The sequence below is a fragment of the Falco naumanni genome, chromosome 12 (assembly GCF_017639655.2).
Source record: "Falco naumanni isolate bFalNau1 chromosome 12, bFalNau1.pat, whole genome shotgun sequence".
In the NCBI taxonomy this organism is placed as follows: domain Eukaryota; kingdom Metazoa; phylum Chordata; class Aves; order Falconiformes; family Falconidae; genus Falco; species Falco naumanni.
The window spans coordinates 29,114,488-29,137,203 of NC_054065.1; the positions used below are offsets into that span (position 1 = coordinate 29,114,488).

Below are 22,716 nucleotides of genomic sequence, written 5' to 3' on the forward strand. Positions count from 1 at the left end.
TAAAAAGGCCAAACCACAGATGAAATATTACCACTTCAAGGGGGGAAAAATAGATAATGACATTAGTCACCACCCAGCAAATGACCTATAGCCTCCTCAGCCTGCAGTGGAGGTTATGAGAAGCCTTCCATCCTCATCCTCCTCCTCCTCCTCTTTCTTGTCCTCCTGTCCCTGTTCCTGCCTGTTTATGATATGGCTTATGACAAAACAACTTATTAAAGGAATTATGTAACTGAGCTCCTAACCCTTTCCATGCTGGATTTTTCCAAAGCCTTATGCTTATTGGGTGCTGGAGACACCAGCGACCAGTCACAAGCCCAGCTGTGTGGCTGGTTGTTGTTGGGTTTTTTTTAATGAGCCTTCAGCTCCTTAATTGCTTGCATGCTTTGTTGGGAAAGCTCAGTCACATGGGTGCAAAGGTAATCCAGGAAAAGTGCTATCAGCATGCCCAATTACAGGGGCTGGCACTGCCTTTGGTATTGAACTCTGCCCACAACCTCGGGACCAGCATCCCAGGAGGTCACTCAGCAAAAGGGCATCTTCACAGTTCTCAGTGCAGACTGGCGCTGGCTCTCCAGCTTCTGGTCCACGTGCCCTGTAGGAAACGGCTCATAGCAGAGCCCACATGCCCTTTGCCCTGGGATTGTCCAGGAAGCCCACGTGATGGCCAAGGAGGTATGCGGGAGCCTGTGCCTAGGTACCTACTGCTTTCTGAAATGCCTTTGGGTGCCTGAGGCACCTACCCAGGGCTGGCAGATATGGTCCAGGACCTACCAGGGCAGCATCCTCTTGCAGAGGCAGCCATACCTTTACTGTGCACCACCCAGATGCACCAGGACACCGGACAGACCTCCCCAGGTCTGCCACCCCTTGCCAAGGGCTCACCATCAGCGGGGACCAGCCGTGCCCTGACTGGTGCGGTCGCTTCGGTTCTATCTGGGAAGTTTGGACCAGCGGCTGGTTTCCACGGGCCACTTAGGCTGCACACCCCCAGTAACTCCCAAGGGACCAAGCACGGTGGCAGGTTTTGAGCCAAGCACCGTACAGACGCAGCGTAGAAAGCACATCACGTGTGAGCGTGTGCTTGCATGGAGCACACGTGCATGAAGCAGCTGGGTGGGTGAGCCACGCTCCCACGTGCTGTGCATCAGGTCTGGAAGAAAATCATTACTTACTATTTCAGTTTGCTTGTTTCAGGCTTTGCTCCAATTTCTGTAAAACCAATAAAATCACCTGCAAAAAAACCACCAACAAAACCCAACCAAAAAAACTCCCTCTAACTACAGCCCGCTGGGTCACCTCACCCAGCCTCGAATCTCCTGGTAAACAACATGCATAATGACAGCCACCAGGCTTCTCTGAGCATCCACACGCTTGTAATATGTAACGCAGCATATGAAATCTATATCTCTGTGTAATTAAGAGTGCTCAGAGTAGTGACTCAGACATTCCAGCGCTCTTTCTTCTTGTCGTCGCTGCGTGAAATATAACTTTAGTCATTTTTTCCAATGACTTTGGACTTTAAAAACAGTAATTAGCCAAGCAAGCTTGTTATCAGCTCCTGTCGGTAACCCGCCAGTCCTCCGCTGTGTTTTGGTCACAGGCAAAGCTTTGGCAGTCATTTCCCAAGGCTTGCTTTTGTCCAGAGGGCCGAGGCAGCCAAGTGAGCAAAATAGGTCCTAAACCTGCAAGCCCTTCCACACATCTTCATTTAAGCACCTGAACACTGAAGTAGCTCCAGACTGGGTCTTTACATAGCATGGTAAATAGCAAGCAAGACATGAAATAAAACTTTAGAGGCATCGTTTTCTCACTTCTCTTTCTAGTTATGGCTAGGCAGGCACTGAAGGATGCAAAGTGAAAATACTGTCCTTGCTAACAACAATTCTCCTACCATGCTTTTACAGTGGCTTTCATCTGCCTTGCTCACAATGCGCTTCACTCCCTGCACATCGCCACGTACCGCTGCATCCGCAGCCAGACGAAGGGCAATCTGCTCCTTACCACCGCTCACGGGCGTTCAGCCTAGGGAACGTTGCACAGGGCGTTATGGAGCCTACGTTTCACGAGGAGACAGGCAAGGCCGCTGTTCCCTCAAGCACGCTGGCGGTCCCCATATTTTCTTCTCTGGTGGGACAGACGAGTTGCAAGACCAGAGCAGAGGAGGTTGAACCACCAGCCTCCCCTTGAAATCCATGGGAAGGCGCTGGTCCAGCCAACCCGCACAGGTGAGCCACTGCTGGCAGCACTTGGACTGGCACGTGTGGGGACAGAAAAATGCTCAAGAGAAATACTGAAGTCCACAACATCTTAGTATGAAAAATTAGAGTGGAAAGAACAACTTTTCCTGAATAATTCAAGTGATTCCTGGTAAGTAGATTGGGCTTGTCTGCCGGTTGTTGCGGTGAAACTTTGGTACGTGCAGAAAGACAGCAGCACTGTGCCAGACCCACCTGCAGCCAGAGGTTTCTCCAGGAGGGAAACCGTGTGTGTGGGAGCGAGGGAGCAAACAGGATCAAGCCCTACAGCTGGGCTGGCAACAAAAGACGGGGAGTGTATTCAACGTTCTCGGTCTCACTGCTTTCCTCAGCTCAGCCAGGATGAGCCTCATGAAGTTCAAGGGTTTGTGAACCTCTCTAGCTAATTTTGGGTGCAGAAAATGAGTTCACAGACCCCGTTTTCTTACACTTTGAACTGTTTCCCCCTAGGAGAGACTGCTGCTATTTAAACCATGCGCTTCCTGGGCTAAAGGGAGCCCCGCGCTGTGTGGCCACACTTCAGGAAAGCTCCCTCCTATACTGGGTAGCATCTCCAGCACGTGTCGGACTTTCAGCACGATCAAAGTCAATGGGATGTCCGTGGGTTGGGCAGTTGTGACTGGGAATGAGCGTGCCCCTGAACTGGACCTGGCTGGGAGGCAGAGGATGGTTCTGCCTTCCTCCCTACCCTGCTCCCCCAAGCTAAGCCAGCACAAGCAGCATGCAGGTGGCACAAGCTGCATGTGCTGTGCCCCTGCAACCTCTCCTTCCACCTTCATGGTCTTCATTGCACCCTCCTCCCATGTTTTCCTCATTCTTCCATTCCTCGTTGAGATTTTTTTTCACCTGGTTGTGTCACTTCATGTCACCAACACCTCGCTAGTTTGGGGTGGGTTTTTTTGGCGATCAAGGAATGTGAATTTTACAGTGAACCCAGTGCACTGGGTGCACACAGAATGGTTGGCCACGGATGTATAGAAATGCAGGAATTGACATGTGAAGGGGCCAAGAAGGCAGAAGTACAAAAGAAATTAAGAGTGAGGTTCATCTCACCTAGCTTCAGCTACCTGAGAGTCAGGCATGCAAACCACATGGTAATCTACATCTTTTTGCTAATGGACCTCCAAGAAGTCATTCTTTCCAGATAGGCTGTTAAAATTAATCACCTTCTGGAGGTGTTTACCTCCTGCTGTGGAGTACAGGAGAAGACTAAACAACTATCTCAGGCTAGACACCCAAGTTTTAATTGCAATGGAGGCAGTTCAGCATGACCAGCCCAATGCCAGGGTGGGAGGTGGCATCACAGGCTCTGCAGCTGGGAGCTTTGTGTTGGCTCCCTGGCTGAAACTCAGCCAAAAAAAAAATCTCTCCTGACAGCAGTGTCTCTGGAGATTTCTTCTGATCAGGTTTCCTCGAAACTGACAGCTGTTTCATCCCACTGGGAACTTCCCCTGTAGACAAACATCTATGGTTTGTTGGAAGACAAAGGTATGGAAAGTCACTGATGGCAAGTCCCTACAAAGCACCAAATACTTAAGTTAAATATTATACTTCAGGCAAACTGTGGCCAGTCCTATTTTACAGAGGTCAGTAATAGTTACAGAGGTTTAGCTGCTCAGATTAAGCAAGGCAGAGAGAGGGGGAGGCCCTGGAGAAATCTCTTGGGCTGCTACTGGGAAAAACTAAAAGGATGCTGCATGGAGAGGAGCACAGGGGCAGGATGTGGTCTGTGAAACATGCTGCACCAAACACCGGCCGGGCAGCTCATAAAGGCCCTGGAATGGGCCAGGACAGCCTGAATATCTGTCCAGAAGTGCCAGCGGGGTGCATGGTGACACACAGCACGGCTCTCGCCTGCCCTATATGAATGCCCACAGGCCCTCCCCTGTACCGCACACAGGCACCTACAGCAGACCCAGACAGGGGTTGGCATCCGAGTGCTGCGGATTTTGGCAACCCCCATTCCAGATCAGCTGAGCATCTCAAGGATAGACGGGTCATGAGATTGAACACTACAAAGTCCCTTTGTCCTCGGGTGCAGGGGATAATAACCCTGGCACAGATCGGCTGAGCCTGGCGGGGACTGACAAGCCCCTACAAAGCCTCCCCTCCGTTCCATCGTTGGAGCGAGTTTATGCACGAGGCCCTGCTCTAAAGCTCCCCGTCTCCCCCTCTCACGAGGGTATCCCAAATCCCATCAGCTGGACCATTACCAGATTAAACCTACCAGTGCAATGTCAGAATGTGCCAATTACTTAAAAGGCTGTGCAGAGGGTAAAGCAAGCTGTGGGCACCAAACCAGAAGAGGGTAGGAGGGCTGAGAGGCAAATCCCACATGCACACACGTGCACACACGTGCACACACGTGCACACACGTGCACGGCCATTTCAGCACACTGGAATGGGTTTCCCCACCCAAGGGTGCCTGGTGAGTAGCTCCACCTCTGCAGCTTGCCTGACCACCCAACTTCAGCCAGGTCAGCTCCACCCCATGGGATACAAGGGTGTTGCCACCTTGGCCACCAAACAGGCACCGTTTTACCAAAGAGAAATCCCAGGGCGGCTCTTGTGGAAGCAAGGGTCGGTCCTCACCCCCCCAGGCAGCATCCAAAGCAGACCTGACAGCCACAGCGCTGGCAACAACTGCCGTGGAAAGGAGGTGTCAAACACCGCTCAGGAAGGCTTGCGCTTGACAAATATTTGTTAAGCTAATTGTAACCTGCCTGGCTCATGCTTCTGAATGCAGAGAACCTGCGGGGAAGAGCTTAAACCCCCCCAATAATGCAGCCACCCTTTTTTCTTCCCCTGGTGCAGCTGGAGAAAGCTGCAGTCCTGGGCTGTCTCCTCGCCCCAGCTGAGCTACTCCCAGCACGGAGCACAGGAGTGGGCTGTTAGGTGGCAGTGAACACGCTGGGATTTCATTCCCGTGTTTTCCCTTGTATTGATCCCCACCTTTGCAGGCCAGAGCCAAAGGCATCAGCCGCCAGGAGCCCAGGGGAGCTGGGGAAGCTGCCTCGCTGCAACCGGCCGAGGACCTGGCCGCTGCTCCATCCCTGCAGCTTGCAGCAGAGCCGTGCCTGTGTGCGTGCAGCTCCCAGCAGGTATGGCAGGGTATCGTGCACACCAGCATGTGGCCATGGAGCCACATGGGCCGGGGGATGTTTGGGACAGAGGCACTTAGTGGCAGGACACACTTTGGGACTGATGGAGCAAGGAAATAACTAGGCTCCTGAGCCAGCCAAGGGCAGAATAAAGAAGAAAGTATTGAAAATAAAAGCAGAGCTGCTATGACATTTTCATGGTTGGCTTCTGACATCCTCTCCCTCTCGTACACTTGACTTCCTTGCTTATTTTTATCAGATGAAGCCAATGTTCGCTGCTACGGTAACCCTGTGTGGTTACAGCTCTGGCAGTGAACAAGTGTTCAATGCATGTTTCCTTTGCGGCTTCCCTCCCCGCTCTGTCTTCCCACCCCTCAGAGCTCTCAAAATAGTGTCTTCGACTTTGTTATGCCTCAGTTGTGAACACTGCCTGTTGTGATGGGCAGGGGTTCACCCCTCCAGGCTCCACTCACTTGTTCCACCACCCGCTGCCGCCTTCCGCCTCTTCTTGACCTGCCTTTGCTGCCTTCAGTGGGCAAGGCATAGGTCTCTGAGCCCAAGCACAGGGCTGGGGTTTTTTGTTTTAATGTGGAAAAAGCACAAAACAACTCTGGGGATGATAACGTCGTTCAGGGAAAAAAAGCTCTGCATTGACAGGATAAAGTCTGATTTGAATAAAAAAAAAAAATACTTCCTTGCCTTGAGTCTGCTTCTTCCCCTTTTAGAGTCATTATAGGGATGGTGGGAGCAGAGGATAAAGGCTGGTGCTCTGCCCTACACTGTGGGGACCAGTTCATCTCTCAGGACTTCCCACCAGCCCCAGGCAGCAACGACCCACGTCTCCTGGGGTGGTACCAGAGCCTCATCAGTGGATTTATCCATCCTCCAGCCCCACCAAAGTAACTTCTGTTGATGGTGTTTCACTAGCAAGGGTTATGGCTTATTGTACTTGAAGACATTTTCAGGCTCTGAAGCTCTTCCCTGGTCAGTCTGTCTCCAGCTTTGGCACCCAAAGCACATGAGGGTATTACAAGCAGCTACCCCAGGCTTTCAGCTTGTGCTGCGGCCATTGGCGCAGTGTGACAAAGCCGAGCCCCACTTGCCCCTTCCTCCAGGTGACCGTCCACCGAGCGAATGTTAGGAGCCCCAGAGTACCTCCTGCCTGCACGACCAGCCCTCCAGGCATGAAACCATGGAGCCACAAAGGCCCTTCGGCAGCGCAGCCCCCCACTATCACACCTTACAGCCCCATCCCATCCTCCTCCCCTCCCTGCCTCACTTTGTGGCAGCTCTCATTTCCCCAGCTCTGCACAGCACTGCCACCAGCCCTGGGCACTGCCACGGCGAAGCAGGTTTCGCTGTGCTCGTTTCCCCCCTCAGTTTGGGGCCTGAAACCTCCTCCCTCCCCCTCCTAAAAACAATACTCACAAGCTTTCATTATTTTTATGACCGGGTTGAGCTTCCGCTCAGACTGAAGCAGAGCCGCCCTCCAGCCAGGCTCTCTCAGCCCTTTCTGAAGGTGGATGGTAGAAGAGACACCTTTTTAACCAGAGTGGCTGAAAAAATGATGCTGCTGTGCTCTCAACACTGCTGGCCACGAAGAGCGCTCAAGGGATGCCCCACACCTTCACCAGCAGCCCTTCTGCTGCCGGGAGCTCCAGCACACTTCACCCCTGCCCAAGCATACCCAGGGCAAAGAAACCCTAAATGGGTGACAGCAGTACCCACCCACCCCATCCCTTAATCCAGCTTTTCACCAGGAGACTCTGAAACACAGCAGTGATGACATTGCAGGAAGACACGTACCTGCAGCATGCTCCTAAAAGCACAGATGCCAGCAACCACGGGGGCATTGGACAGGTGTATCATTAAATCCCGGGGTGCTTCTCTCAGGTCCAGGCCCACCCAGATCTTTGCTTTCCTAAAACTGTTCCTTTTCTGTTCAAACATAAGCAAAAAGGCATCATTTGAACCATGAAGCATCCAGAACTTTTCTCCTCCAGCAAGGAATTAGGGGAAGTAATTGATCTTGTTTATACAGAGATGCTTGGTGCCCAGGATTGCTTTCTGAGAGCTCAGAGCATGTGCGTTACAGGCTGTTGCTCCTTGCATCCCGCTGCTTGTTCCAGGCGACTAGGCTAGCATTTGGGGGATTTTGCTTTGGTTTTGCTTCAAGGCATCTCAAAGCAGATCAACATCACAAGGATGAAACTCCATGTCCTCAGCTGCTGGGAACTTCCTACAGGGATTAAAATGGGAAGGAGACAGCTCGCCTGGTAGCTGGAAGAAGGCTGGTTCTCCTGTTGCTTGCAATGGTAAGGAGAAACGTGGTTACACCAGAGCAGGACTTGGCCCTGCATTAAGGGGGCATGCAGGGGGTTGCTGCTCCCCCCATGCAGTGCTGATGGCGAATTAATCACCTTTGTGCTCCAGCAGAGCAACAATTTCACCCAACTGCACCTAAACACAGGGAAAGTCAGATTCCAAAAGTTCACCTCCACAGTGTGCTTGAAGTGACTGCGTGCTTTGATGAAGCCAAACAGCAGCAGATACACGCTGAAAACAAGAAATAACTTTGGAGATATAATATATATAAAAAAACCCCAACAAACCAAGAAATAAAGCAGGCTGAAGGAAGGGCAGCAGTGCACAGCTTGCTTTGTCATCAGTTGCCACTACAGGGCAAAGCTCTGAGGACAAACGCCTCCAGTTTAAATGAGAGCCGTAAGAAGAAAAATTGTTCCATGTGAAAAGAAAGGCCCTTATGCCACCCATCAAGTTCTTGGGTCACCCGTTCAGCAGCAAGGCCATTTTCACGTAGTGACGCAAGTTCCAGTTTGACTGTAACAGTTGGAGACAAGGACCAGGGAAGAGCCCCCTTCCCACCACGGCTGCCCTGCCAGCACTGCTCCAGGCTGATACAGGGCAGACCCTCCCCCGAGACCAGCCCTTCTGGTCTGGCCCTAAAATAGCATGATGTGTCAGGAACCAAAGCAAGTGGCTTCACTCTGACATGAGCCTGAAAAACCTGTTCATGCGAAGCACATGCAAGTTCTATTAATTTGCAGCTTCCCTAACCAGGGCTGTATTTTAATCAGAAACCTGGGGCAGGATTAAACCTCACCGATTTCAGACCAGCATTTCATCTTTGAAATGCTGCAGCAGCTTCTACAAAGAAAGTAACTCCATGCCTAAGGAGGAGAAGAAATCAAGGCACTTCAGAGGTTGATTGAAAAGGAGAGGCAAGCTCCAACATCATATTTATGTTACTATGGCATAAAACATCCACGAGGGTTGAGCACAATACAATTCATCTTTGAACTGTGGGGCTCACGTCGAGCATGCCCTCAGTTCAAACATTAAATGAGGGTCATTTCCCATTTAAATCAGTCTCATGTAAATGTAACACTCCAGCCTCAGCCCAGCTTGTTTGCCTAGGTAAGATTAAAGTCTTGCCAAAATCACAGGAACCACTTCTCCGTATATCTGAAAGATATGAGTATTCCAGGGCATTTGCTTCAGATCACCTGGTTTTAGTGGAAAATTTAATCCCATTAAGCACACAATTTAAATTACTGAATCCTGGTCAGATTTCGACAGCCAGGACAGTGCCTTGGTACCAAACGAGTTCAGAATCACACTCAGAAATGCCTTTTCCTCCAGGTCCCCCTCCGGCAGCACTGTGTGCTATAGCACACAGCCATCAGCGTGTGGCAAGGTACAACCAGCTACTCAAGCGGAGTTGACCTCTAGACCCAGGACAGCCACAGCAGACAAGCCCAGGCAGGCTGGCTGTGACCCCACCAGCACACAGCATGGCCAGACTTGCTTTCGTGCCTGTTGCTCAGGGTTAGGGTAAGAGCACGCACAGGTACTGCATTAGTCCCAAGAGCAGCTGTGAATAGCCTCCACTATCCAAGACTTCATGCTCTGCAAGGTTATTGGTAACCTGTTTCTAACCCCTTAAAGGTAACTATAGATACACAAATTTCTCAGGACCGATTAAGTTGGAGCACCACTTTGCTGCAGCCTCTCACACAGCAATAAGCAACTGCAAGAAAACGGAAGGCGAGGCTGCTCGCCCCTCACTCTTGATTTAGGTTTACAGTCCCATAGGGCATGCTCTGAGGTCTGCCACGGGCATGAACCAAGTGTCTCCAGCTTCACAGAACAACCTCAACTGACAGACCCAAGTCTCCTCAGATACTTGCATTAGCCTTGCAAGCCAGCACACCTCAGACCTGAAACACAAGCACCGGCCATTATCCAGAAGGTTGACCATCCCAACCCATTTCGGCAGTAAGAACAAAGCCGGTACGTTTGGAAAGCATTTTCAAACTTTATTTACAACTGTCACAGTGACAAAAATGTAGTTTGAAAAAAATGCTAGCTTCTCCCTGAGGCTCAAAAAAGAATTACAGAAATATAGAATGTATATCATACAACAGGAGGAGTTTTACTGGAGTGCTTTGTTCTTTAGATACGCTCAACAACAAATAGAAATATACACAATACTTCCAAAAAAAGGATGCAGACAGAAATATGCAAGTCTTTAGGGCAGACGGCAGGTCTGAAGTCCAAGGATTGCCATCCCATTGCTGCCCACATGGTAATATCTTTGATATACAGCTTTGACTTGGTGGTATAGATGATAGAGACCAATAGAGAGTAACACTTAGAAATAAGACGACTGGCTGGTATGCAGGTGTACAAGCTCATTCCAGTAAGACAGCAAGACTAGAACAAGCGTTACAGATACAACAGCTGAATCCATCACTAGAGAAAATGGCATCACCACATCATGACCATTCGGTGATCAACCATCCACCAAGACGGGCAGGGAGCGCGTAGAACCGGGTCTGCACGGCTGGACCAGAGACCAGCGCAGCGTAGGAACGCTGCATTTCTCCTGCTTTGTGCTAACTCATCTCCAAACTCCTATCTGTCTGAAACAGTTATGCAGAGCTGATAAATTATTGCCATTATGTTTAAACACAAGCAAGACAAGACTAAAACATTCCTGCCAACATGTTAAAAGCAGTTCCCAACCCCCACCAGCGTTCAACTACTCATGAGGTAATAAAAATACAAATACACACATGTCCAAATAGATTTTAAAAATGGAACCAGTTACAAGCAAAGGGGGTGGCGTTGGGATTATTATGAAAGTTTGGTTAAGGCCTTGACATTTTTGTCTTCCATGACCCCAGATTTGGTTTAGGTGGTAACTGTTCTCATCCTATCCCAAGACCAACCAACTCCTGAGCTAGTGCCCAAAGCTGCAAGACCATCACTTCCCAGGAAAGCAGTGGGTGACCCCGTCTGGCAGCAGACTGGCCTCCCCCCCCCCCAGACAGGGACAGATGACTTCTCCTTGAAGCAGGACATGGTGATGAGGACACAACCACAGACTCTGCAAGCCAGTCTGCACTTCATTAAACACCCATGAATGTTTCACCCTTGCCAAGAAGCCAAAACACATCTTGCCCCAGGACACCTAGGCCAATCCTCTCCCCACAGACCCCCCCTGCAAACCCCCCTTTTCCACTGGTGATCCACACCAGATCTCACTGGTGTTTCATTTTTGGATTACCTCCAGGTCTGCCAGCACTCCTCACCATGCCCATTCCACACTGAGGAGCCTCTGCAGCGCCAAGCTAGAGGAGATCCCCCACCCCAGCCCTCTCAAGCCCATTGACCAGCAAGTCAGACACATGAAACCCTCAAAGATGCCAAGGTAAGGAGGCACAACCTCCACCCATTGGTTTTGGGCAGCATCCGAAATGAGACAGACCACAGCTGCCTCAGCAAATAGGAGAGAAAAGTCCACGGTGTTCAAACCTACATGAGCTCTTGCTGCAGACAGAAGCCCCTTCACATCCAATGCCCATTGCCTCACACTAACCACCTGCAAGATAAACAAGGGCCTCACAGCGGAGATGACAAGCAGCAGCCTAACATTACCCTGCAAATACAGCTGTTCAGCGTTGAAGAGTCTAAAGGCAAACAGAGGGGGAGAAAACAGCTTTGGGGAAAGTGGCTGGAAAACAGGCTCAACAGCAAGAGCAAGACTCCCACGGACGCTTATGTTACCCTAGGAGGTGCCGAACCGGGGAGAGCTACAGGCCCCTCATCAGTAGAGCATTTAGCCATGCTTTGCTACGGACACACTTCGACCCCCCAACACATAAAATGGAAGCTGTAAGAAAGGCAAATCTGAGAGATTACAGCTCTGCTCTCATGCTTTTAGCCAGAGGCAGCTCCTGGCCGAATGCTGCTGCCTCCCACTTTCCTTCCCCTCCCCGAGCTCCCCCCTCCAGCAGTCCTCGCGTAGTCACCCTCTGCCATGTGCTTGGAATTTCACTGCTGCCTCCGCCTCGGAAAAATACAGATAGTGATCTCGAGAACAGCAAACATTTCTCTGCGTTACTTCCTTCCTTCCTCAGGAGGTCTGGTGACACCGAGGGCTTCAGTTCTCAATACAGAGAATACAAAAAAACTAAGATCTCGCAGGTGCAAAATTGAACTTGTCTTTTTTTAAAAAAAAGACTTTCAAAAGAAGTGTGGCTCTTCCTTCAGAAGGGTGCAGTCCCTTGCCTTTCCTCAGATGCCATTTATTGCTCCTTGTTGTCCTTCTTTGCGCCATCACAGTTTTCTTCCTCCTCTTCCTCCTCCTCCTCCTGCACAAGGAACTCTTCAGGTGGCCATCTCAGCTCGCCGCTCTCCACATCACCCTCCGTCGGCTCCACCACGATGGAGGGCAGGCGGTCCTTCAGCTTACAGTAACGGTCGAAGTCTGAGGGATCAGGGAAGATCTGAAAGAACCAAGAAACACACTGTGAGAGGGGCCATGTTCAAGCAGTCTTAGCCCAAACCCAACCCAAGGCACTTGGGTCTTCAAGGCAAACTAGTCTGGACACAGCATAAGCCACTGAGTGATGGGAAGGCTCTTGAACTTGTAAAAAAGCTTCTCTAATCTCCGAGTATTGGAAACGAGCGCTGCTTAAGAGGCTTCCAAAGCACACGCTTGTCTGGGTAGTGCTCGGCAAACTGGCATCTGCCCTTTTGGATATTCATCCAAACACCCCACGTACACCCCACTTTTGCATTAGCGCTCACGAGTGTGCACACTGAGCTATCTCGATCCGAGATGCCGAGATGTCATTTCCTGCGGCTGGCCACGCTGCACACAAGAACAGGCTGGTGCTGCAGCCTCCGCTGCTACAAGGGAGAGGAGGCACACGGCAACCCAGCCTAGAGCAGTCCAAGCCCCTTGCAGCAAGGACTTGCATCTGGTATCACTCCACTGCCACAGCACCAGACTGAAAGAGAAGTTCAGCTGCATTTTAGAGATAATTCTGGCAGTGTTCCGCATGCTACTGCTTCCATTCATTGGCAGTGAAACTCAGCAGGAGGACACACATTTTATTGAAGGGTTGGAGGCTGGACCATATTTCTTCAGGCAGGAGGTACCTGTGGCATAGCCAGCAGTGACTCACCATATTCCTTGTGCAAGGAACATGAGGACCCCCTTATCTCCAGCCCCACAAGGTGCACAGAGCCGTGCCCTACCCCTTTCCCCCCCACCCCCAGCTTGCCATATGGATGCACAAGCTCACGTGCTGCAGCACCACCAGGACCCATACTTGCTGGCAGTGCCACTGGGCTGCACACTATGATCCTACTGGGAACTGGGGTAAAGACATGGGCAGAAGAAAAACTTGCCATTGCAGGGCAGTGTTAGCAGGAGCTTTGCATGACTAAATTGCAATTTAGTCATGCAAAGCTCCTGTTTACATTGCAACATGAACAGAAAAAGTTGCTGTTACTTATAGGGATGCCCTGTTAGAGGAACCACCTTAAACCCCAGCTCATCTGGAAAAGAGCTGCTGGATGACAAGAACCAGTTGCCACATCAGATCCCCTGGTTGGTAACAGAAGATCAAACAATAACCACCTATTTCAAACTATTTTATAAGAACGCCCATTTCACATTACAGTTGCATATAAACATCCCAAAGAAGATACGTGACAAAATGCATTTTCCCTTCAAGGTTGCAGATGGGGCAAGAAGTCAGGCACTGTACTTTTTCTTTTCTTTTTCACCATTCAAGCGAGCTGTAAGAGCATCCTTGCAGGCAACATCACTGCCAGCTTCAGACAGGCATGCTGCTCATGGGTGCCTCAGAGCAAAATCTGATCAGCTTTGATTGTGGTTCCAGTTACGAAAGCAGGTTCCCCATGCAGGAGCCCTGAGCACTAACCATGAAGCATCATTCTCCTCACCCAGCCATGCAGGTACCCACCAACTTAGGAAGCCCTGGCCCAAACCCCAAAGTGGAACAACATCCTATCAACTTGTGCTTCTGCCTAGCAACTATTAACCACACCACCACCTCCTTGCCAATATTCAGTCTTCTCCTGTTCAGCCACCTTTCTCCCTCACATCCAAAGCTCTGTGGCAACCAGGTTACCAACCTGAGAAAGCCACCAGGTTGCTCCTTAATGCCAAGTCAGGCAAGGTAACTGGGGGTAATGCACAATGCAGGGGCTGCTTGCACACATCCATCTGGTCCCGGGGAGAGCAACGTAGGAGCCCAGCTCCCGCACCCACCATCCATACTGCCATTCAGGTGCACAAGAGCAAGCAAGATCTTTGAACGTGGCCACGTTAACACGGGCGTTGCAGCATGAGCTGCTTGCTATTAGTCACTCCCGGCGCAAGGGAGACAGTAACTGTTTCTTGGAGCACTGTGGCTTCTGCCTGGTCAAACAAAGGCAGTTTCAGACACATTCTGCATTACTGGAAATACAGTCAGTGGCTCTTAAGCATCAACTCATTATCTGAACTGCGGATAGGAAAAAAAACACCCTTGACATTACATGGTGTAGAAGGTCGCAATGGAAAAAGAAGTGTGGTTCAGGAGGTTACATAAGCTGATAATGTCATGAAAATAGCCTCCCGTGCAAGAAAAATAGCAGTATAATAATTAAACTAACCTTTGGCTGCTATCATTTTAAGCACATTAGGTCAAATTGGAGCAATTTCTTTGGAAATAGCCTGCCAGATTTTTTTTTTCCAGAAACTAAGTAGCAGTCATTTCCTTACAAACAAATATCCTCAAAATGTGGTGTGCAGCTTTTTTAATAATAAAAAAGAAAAACCCTAGCACAATCTTATCTCAAACAGCTGCAGGACAGGCCGAACCCAAGAAGGTCAGGATTTTTTCCACTAAGTCATGCTTTTTAATCGTTGAGGCAGCATGAAGCAAGATGTTGCAACCGCACTTTCAAGGGGTGTGGATTGTCAATGGAAAAAATACACAAAGGCAGATTTCCTCGCATGTGACAAGCGGGGCAACACAGCAAGCTAAGCCTAGGGACTGGAGGAAAAAAGGTTTCAGATTAAGACTGTACATCTGGGGAGGCCAGGTAGAAGAGTTACCCCAACCAGCCTCCGCACTTACTCCAAAATGAACTGCACTATGAGCTTATTTATAAAAAAATAAAGATAAGCACCAGCTTTCTGCAGCCCGGCACCAGCGGTGCCATGCTGCAGTTGTTGGTCCCATATGCTTCATCTGGTCCCACTCCAGATTTAGACAATGGGAAGGAAAAAAAAAACCAAAAACCAAACAACTAAAATTTGCAGCAGGGTCCCCACTGGAAATGCAGTGGCTCAGCTCTGCACCCTTTTGCACAGCAGCCAGGACAGCTTGCCTAGCAAAACCTGCCTACGAGCCCGTCTTGTTCACATCACCCAGCTCAGGCATGGGGGAGGAAGACTTTTCATCTCCCCAGCATCTAAAGACTACAGCAGCAACTGGTTCACTTCTCCCCTTCGTTATCAGGAGCCACCTCGCACACAGCAGAGGCAGATGCCAGCTTCTGGCTGATCTGCTCACTTGATGGGGGACAAGTGACAACCACCACTGGTTGTGAAGGCTACCTAAAAGCTAATGTAGCTATTCAAAGGTTTCCTTCTCTCCCTCACCTGCATGATACAGCATGAGGGGCTGCAGCTGCTTCTGCAGAGCTCCCACCATCCCTTCCATAGCTGAGCCCCAGCTCCTGGCCCACAGGGAGACCTTCAGAGCCCACAGAGGACACATACACCACTTCTTGCACTACTCAGTTTCTCACTCACAGCAAGGCTGGTTTTTACAGCCCTCTCCAGATCCTGTTTTGGGAACTGCTCTCCTCACGGACTGATCCAGATCACACACAAATCAACCAAACTCTCGCCTTGCAGCTGGGAAAAGGGCAGTGAAAAGCAGAACTTGAAACAAAAGCTTGAAATTATTTTAGAAAGATCATGTTTGCCTCTGTTTCAGATGATCTAGCTTACTATCCTTGAACGAAGTCTTGGCAACAAGAATGGAAAGTTTTCATTGCCCTGGGGAAGCTCATACCCTCTCTCAGCATTCACAGGGATGGAGAAACACCAAAAGCAGGAGATATGTCAGACAATTAAGAGGATTAGCTCAGCACTACCATAATCCAAGTGATACTTGTAAATTCAAAACAACTTCCACATGTGTACCCCATACCAACACCCATAGTTAAAATACTTGTCTCCCCCCACCCCCAGAGTTGAACACCATTTCGATTATATTACAGGGAAACTAAAGCAACGAGATCTTTCCAAATTAAGTTACTGGTCTGGGGGAAAGTTTTGCTTCATTGTGGTAATGCTGGTACAGACTTCTCAGTCTCATACAAGAGGCATTACCCTTCAGGTACAGGACCCACCCCCAACATACACACACCACTTACCCATACAGTACTAAAAAGCTAACTTTTGTGCCTCCTCAGCAGCATCCAGCCAATATTCCAAATCAGCGTTTAAGTTTCTTAAAATAAAGCTTTACTGCCATTGAGAAGCATGGCAAGCTCATTTCAGGAAATATTTAAATCATCTCTCAGCAGCCTCTTCAGAGAAATTTTCCGGCTCTAAGGAACAGTGCTAGCACAGACACATTCACTCACACAGTCGTCGCAACTCCAAGCCCAGCTCCATACAGCACGCACGCAGCACCCCGTAACTCAGGTTTATGAACTACGCCAGCTCCTGAGTGACAGATTGCCCTGGCTTGGGGGGCAGCAGCAGGGAAGCTTCACACATTGCAACAACTTTCCATCAGGCTAACAAAGCATCAGGTAAGGAGGAAAAAACACGCATTGAGACATTCCGGTTAGCTGCTGTCTTCAGTTTGCATTTCAGTGGAACACTTTCTGGCATAGTATAGCTATGAACATGATTAGTTTGGGCTGTTTATCCCATATCCTGCTTCTGCCTTCCTTTAAGGTCCCAAGCCCTGGAATACACGTTGACTCAGCCTACTAATCTTGTCTAGTAACCGTGCCTCTGCTGCGCTGTGTGAACAAGTTATCCTAACCTCGCTTGCTATCACCACCTTCCTGCAGCCCAGTCTCAAGACCTTCCACAACAGCAAGTGCCAGCTCTGACACAGGACTTGTGCACAAATCCAGGCTGCAGGGACATGAAGCATCTTAAAAGCAAACCAGGCAGTTACAGAGGAAGCTCAGTTTCCACCCTTTGCCATCAGCCCTTGCATCAGTAACATGTTGGCTCCCCAGTTCCGTGGGGTGGGGCTGCAGCTCAAACCACCCAGCACCAAGCACCACAGCTCCTTGGGAAAGCCAGTGCCTCACTGGTGCTGCATTCACCAAAACCCACATCCCCAACAAGACTGGCAACCTAAGGTTTTGCTATAGACACTGGACAGAGCATTAAGCCTATTTACCAAGACTCAGTCAGCCTGACACGGTTCACAGCAAGCTGCGGCCATGATTAACCCAGACAGATCCCAGTGTGATGCGATCATGAGTTAAAGGAGCTCAAGCTCCCCATGACAACCAAACTCCAGCTGACGGCACAAGGCAACCTCAGCCTCCACAGGCCAGGCTCCTAAAAGGCAGCCTAAGGTCCCAGAGGACCAACAAGCCGGCCAGCCAGCTGTCACAGCAAAGCAGCACACTTCACTGAGGACACAGCCTTTGCTCAAAAATAAACACCTTGGGCACCAAAGTGTTTTCAGTTGTGCTCAAACCCCGCTCCAGTTCCAAGAAGCAAGGGAGGATTCAGGTCAAGGTGCTGTTTTGACAACAGCTCTGTGAAATGATTAATTGCCTCTCTGTTTCAGCCAAATCATTCGTGCTGCTGTGACATGGCATCAGAGGACAAGCTGGCAGAGTGCTGATGAAGCTTCTCAAGAACAGGTATAGCTAGGGGCTGGAAAATAGCGTGCATTAGCTCTGGCTGGTACCAGAGACTGCCATGCAAGAAGCACATGAATCCCTCCACAGGCACATCTGTTTGTAGCAGGGGCATCTTGAGCTACCAGCTGCATTTCAATGAGTTTTTTGTTTAGTAAGTCCCATGGGAATTATGCGACATCTATTAAAGACCCAGAAATAGCCCTTCACTGCAGGCACAAGACCCAACATGACATCATCTCTCCAGCCACATCTTCTATTTTGTCTGTGCCACCCTGCTCTGAGACTCATGCCCCAATTTCACCATTCACTTCTGCGCAGGCACTCGAGATCTGTTGGCTGAACCATCTTCAGGAGGCTCAGAAAGCAGCTTCACCACACAAATACAGTAATAAAAGCTGCTTTTCATAGAAAGGTTTTGAAATGAACACATTGGCTTACAAGCATTTTGCATATTAACTGGAAAATTAATGTGCTGAGAAAGCACATTTCGCAAATGCAGCCGTACAAATCACGGTCACCAGTGATACAACTTCTGCAGTCTCGAGTTTTCGCATCATCGCTTGCAGAGCAGTGACGGCCAGCCCACCAAAGGCCAGGAAACTTCACTGGGGGATGCACACTTCAGGTGATGTCTAGACAGACACTTCAGAGCATGAGCAGCAGCAAGGGGGTGAAAGAGGCAGAAGGAAAAAGTCAGACCAAGTTCCCTCTGTAACCAGGGACGCAGCCCAGAGCCCTGAAGTTCAGTGAACTCCACCGGACAGAGGAGTTTGCTGAAGTTTATATTCACGGTATGAGTTTGCTTCCTCAGTTTACTTTAAAGGCAGAAATACTTTGAAAAGTACCGCTGGTAGGAGACAAATCTATCTGCCATAGACAGACACTGATGTACTTCACAGTTCCAGCAAAGCTGCTGTAGCCTCTCCTGTGGCGAGGCAGTTTCATGCCTGCACAGGGTGGCAGGGGCAGCCCCCAGGCTCACAGTGAGCAATCTACGGACCGACTCCCAGGCAGACCCTGCTCTATGCAGCCCAAAGGGGGGACATTGCAAACCTCAGTTTGAGGTCATCTCTGCAGTAAAACAAATTCAAGTCCTACTATTAAAACAAGTGAAACTTCTGAAACTGAAAGCTTGCCTCTCCCAGTTCTGGCTCCACCTTTTTTTTTTTCCTTTCACCATCAGCCAAAGGCTGTTGCACTCTCATCATGAGCACCCGACACTGCAGAGGAGTGGAGGAAGATGTTGCAGCTTAGAAGAAGCAGCCCCAGTGTAGGAGCAGTCATGCTCCAGTAGCCCTGTCTGGTTTTAAGTTATGGCACTACAGCCCTCAGACTAGCACACAATTTCCCGCATCCCAAACTCTCCATCAGCAAGATGAAGCACAAAGTGCTGAAATCTGAGGTAGAACAAAGAGTTCACGGTGCTGTTTGCATCAGATTCGTCCTTGCTGCTCTACCTTGAGTTTCCAACCCTTTAAGGATGCTTTCAACTTAGATTTACACTGTGACATTCTCAGCCCAGCAGCTAGAGGAGGAAGGCTGGAACCTGCTCCCAAATCCTCTTTCCCCTAACCCGATTTAGAGGCAGACCTCATACACGGCCCACACACCACCAGTGCCCCATCAGGATCTTCCATTCCAACACTGCAGCCCGTGCTGCCATCAGTGCGGCTTACATCAAGGTGAAGCGCCAGCAGGCAGCTCCCAGCTCTTGCAGGCATTTGAAGGAAGTCATCTATGACTAGACCACTACAGACAAGAGATCCAGGATGCAAAAGCTCTGCATAGATATGAATCGTCAGCATTTATGATGACTCACACACCTTCAGGTTCAGATGATCCACTCAAAACTGAACAGGCTTGTTCCCCAGTTGGCCCAAGCAGACTTATCAAAGTCATTAGCACTTGGGGAACAACTCGCTGAAGCAATCGTTAGAACAAGCAGGGCACCTAGATTCTGTCTCTCAGTGGAAAATCCGGATAGGTAAATAAAGGCCTTTGACCTGACTGGGTTAAGCCTCTTGGTGACCCATAAAGACAACTGAACACCCCATGCGGACTAGTCTGATTGCTTCAGGTTTAACCACCACTCTCATCACTATACACTCCCTCTGCAGGAAAGAGGCCATATGCATTCCACTATCTCAAGCACAGCACAGCTATTTCCACACACAGGCAATAAACCAAACTTGCCCTATCTAGAGCCAGAATTCTGACCAAAAAAAGCAATGCAACCCCTTTTCCTCCCCGCGGCTTTGGCTTCTGCTGGAAGCCTCAGCCATGGCCCAAAGTTCAGTCGATTTCATGCTTCAGAGCACTGTTACTGCCTCGCAGCTCATTTTTCAAACCTAAATATGCAAGCATACAACAGCACACCTCATTTGAATGCACACTTAAGACCAACTGCCTCTGTGCAGGTTGTGTAACATCTGCAAAGGAAAAACCCTGCATCGGGGTCTGCCGTTAAAGAGTCCCCCAACACAAGTCATCTGCATGCACTCAGCACCCATGTTAAACCTCATCAACAGGTCTCCAGAAGAGCAGGGAAACACGGATCCAGCAGGCTCAAGCTGCACAACCTGCCCTTTGATTAACTATACCCTAGGAAATGAGAGGGCTATTGAGACTAAAGAATCAAGGCTCAAGCTAGTTAAGAGCACCTCTTCGCCCCAGTCCTAGCAGCTAATTAGCATTGCTTAGAACTTTCAGAATGAATGCAACTCACGCCTGCAGGTACTGCTATCTCCAGTAACATTTCCCAAGGCTTGTTTGCTCAGGATGCCTCCAGCCTCACTGCATTGTATGGAAGACTCGTTAACCCTCTCAAACGGGTCCATCATTCAGGAAAACCAAAAAGTAAATTTAAAAAACCACTTAAGTGCCATATAAACAATTCCCTCCTGCCTAGTCTAGGCAGCTCATTTGTATGGCATGTTAAAAAGCCATCTCATCTCGGGAGCCCTCTCAGCCCGGTGAGTGGTGCAAACATCTTCTTCAACTGACCTCCCCATCTCCCACTGAGCCCCCACAAATGCTCAATGAGTCGGGGCTCAATCGCTTCAGAAACAACAGAGTCCTCTGCCAACCTGGTCTGATACAGAACGGTATTTTAGACAACCGGCTCCTGCCAAGCAAACATTCCAGCCTGTCGACTAGCTCTCACTACAGCAAGACCTGCCGCTACTAGGTCAGGCTATGGAAAGGTGTATCAGCCCCAGCTTGCAGTCCAGCCCAGGCAATTCCATAGAGGATTACTGCCTAAGGAGCCAGCAAAGCACTTACCTGATATGACAGGCCATCCTTGCGAGGGCTTAGCCCAATCTCATCTATGGCTGGGGTGTTCATCATCACTTCAGTCATTTCAGCTGATCTCAGATAATCAGAGCTAGAAACAAAAGACAGTGTTCAAATGGTCTGACGGACTCCCGGAGGCCTGAGCAACATGCAAGTGGGATAAGGAAAGCAAAGCAAGCAGAGGAGGCTGTCAGCAGCCTATTTCTGGTCCCTTCCTTCCTGCCCTCCCCCCCCCCCATCCCCTTGCAAGGGGATGAAAAAAAGCTCAGTGCCTCATAAACCAGCGCTACATCCCCCACTCCGGGAGCAAGTCCCTGGCTTTGTCCCCAAGAGCGGGGCTCGGGAACATCTCGGCGGGCTGGAGCCTCCTGTAACTCCACTACCTCCAGCTCTGCCCCCTAAGGGGGGTGGGGGGAAGTAAAAAACCACAGTAAATACGTAAAAGCGCTGGGGTTTGGTCGGTTGGGCATTTTTTTGTTTGGGTTTTTTTTACGCTGGTGTGCTTTCGCTCCTGCTGACTTATTTTACAACCTCAGGGGCTTCCACACCAGCGGAGCGCACGGCGCCAACCCCAGGTCTGCTTTTACAGCCTTAATGGCATTTCCAGCTCCAGAAAGTGCATTCCCAGTTCGCAGCTCATCCCCGCTGCCGCTCGGCTCGCGCCGCCGCTGCTAGCCCCTTCCCCCCGCCTTCGGGAAACCACGGCCCGGGGCTTCACGCACCGCCTCCCATCGGGGCAACAGGGGGCGGCTGGACCCTCAGCGGCTCCGCTTCAAACACACCCCGGCCACCCGCGGGGGTACAGCCGCCCCCCGCCCCTGGGTCGCGCCACCCCCCACACAAACGGGAAGCACCCACTCACCAGGGCAGGGGACACAGCACAGACATGAAGTCCCGGCGGAGGCTGCCCCGCGCCCTCAGGGGTGGGGGGTGGCAGATGCGCTGCCCCGCGAGCAGAACAGCCGAGCGGCACCGGCTGCGGGACGATGCGCTGCTGCCGGCCGAGACCACCCGCCCGCCGCTGCCGCCGCCGCCTCCCGTCTGAGCCGAGCAGCCGCCCCGCGCCGCCTTAAATAGCCCCGGGGGGCGGGGTCTGGCCTGAGCCCCGCCCCCTCGCTTGACGTCAGTATTTTCATGAATGGCTTCGGCGCGCACCGCCCTCGCCGGGCGGGGGTAGTGTGTCACCGTAGTTGTCCCGGCTCGGCTGGGCAAGGCTGGGCTCGGCTCGGCTCGGCGGGTTCGTTGTTCGGCTGCCCCGGGCGCGCTGGGGTGCAGCCCCCCCCGCCTCCCCGAGCCGGTGATGCAGCCAGCGCCGCCCCGAGCGCGGCCCGGGCCAGGCTGCACCTGCCGGAGGCGCCCCCCCGCCGGGGGCGGTGGGACTGGAGCAGGCGGGGGGCAAAGCCGGGGGGGCACCGGCCCAGGGCAGGGGCAGCGCCAGGCGGTGCCCAGCACCTTTAGCTGGAGCAGAAGCAGAGCGAGAAGCCCCACGAGACCGAGCTATATTTAGCAAAACGATGTGGATCAGGCATGGGAAGAAGCAGGCCAATCCATCCGCTGCCCGGCAAGCGCCAGCACCGCGCAGCTGTAGGTGTAGCACCTTTCCAACCATCCCCTCCCGAGGTGAAGCTGCAAAACGCACCTTTGGGCAAAAGGCCTGGGCACCCCCAAACCCAGCTCGAGGCCTGCCCGTCTGCGCAATCCCTGGTGGTGCTCATGCAGCCTCCCAAGGGACCGGCTGCACCCAGGACAGGTGCCCAGTTGGGCTCTTGGCCACGGCGTGGGCCCCTCCGAGGCTGCTGAGAGATGCTCGGTGGTCTTGG

The 22,716-nt window shown here is 51.0% G+C and overlaps 1 protein-coding gene across 1 annotated transcript; it reads right to left on the bottom strand.

The window, feature by feature from the left end:
- Positions 1-9,678: 9,678 nt before the first annotated feature.
- On the bottom strand, positions 9,679-21,945 carry LBH (LBH regulator of WNT signaling pathway). The gene is made up of 3 exons (XM_040612029.1): positions 21,759-21,945; positions 20,885-20,987; positions 9,679-12,174 (listed from the first exon to the last, which is right to left on the bottom strand). Exons 1-3 carry the CDS (start codon positions 21,782-21,784, stop codon positions 11,974-11,976), a joined length of 330 nt encoding a protein of 109 aa, XP_040467963.1. The 5' UTR covers positions 21,785-21,945; the 3' UTR covers positions 9,679-11,973.
- Positions 21,946-22,716: the final 771 nt, after the last annotated feature.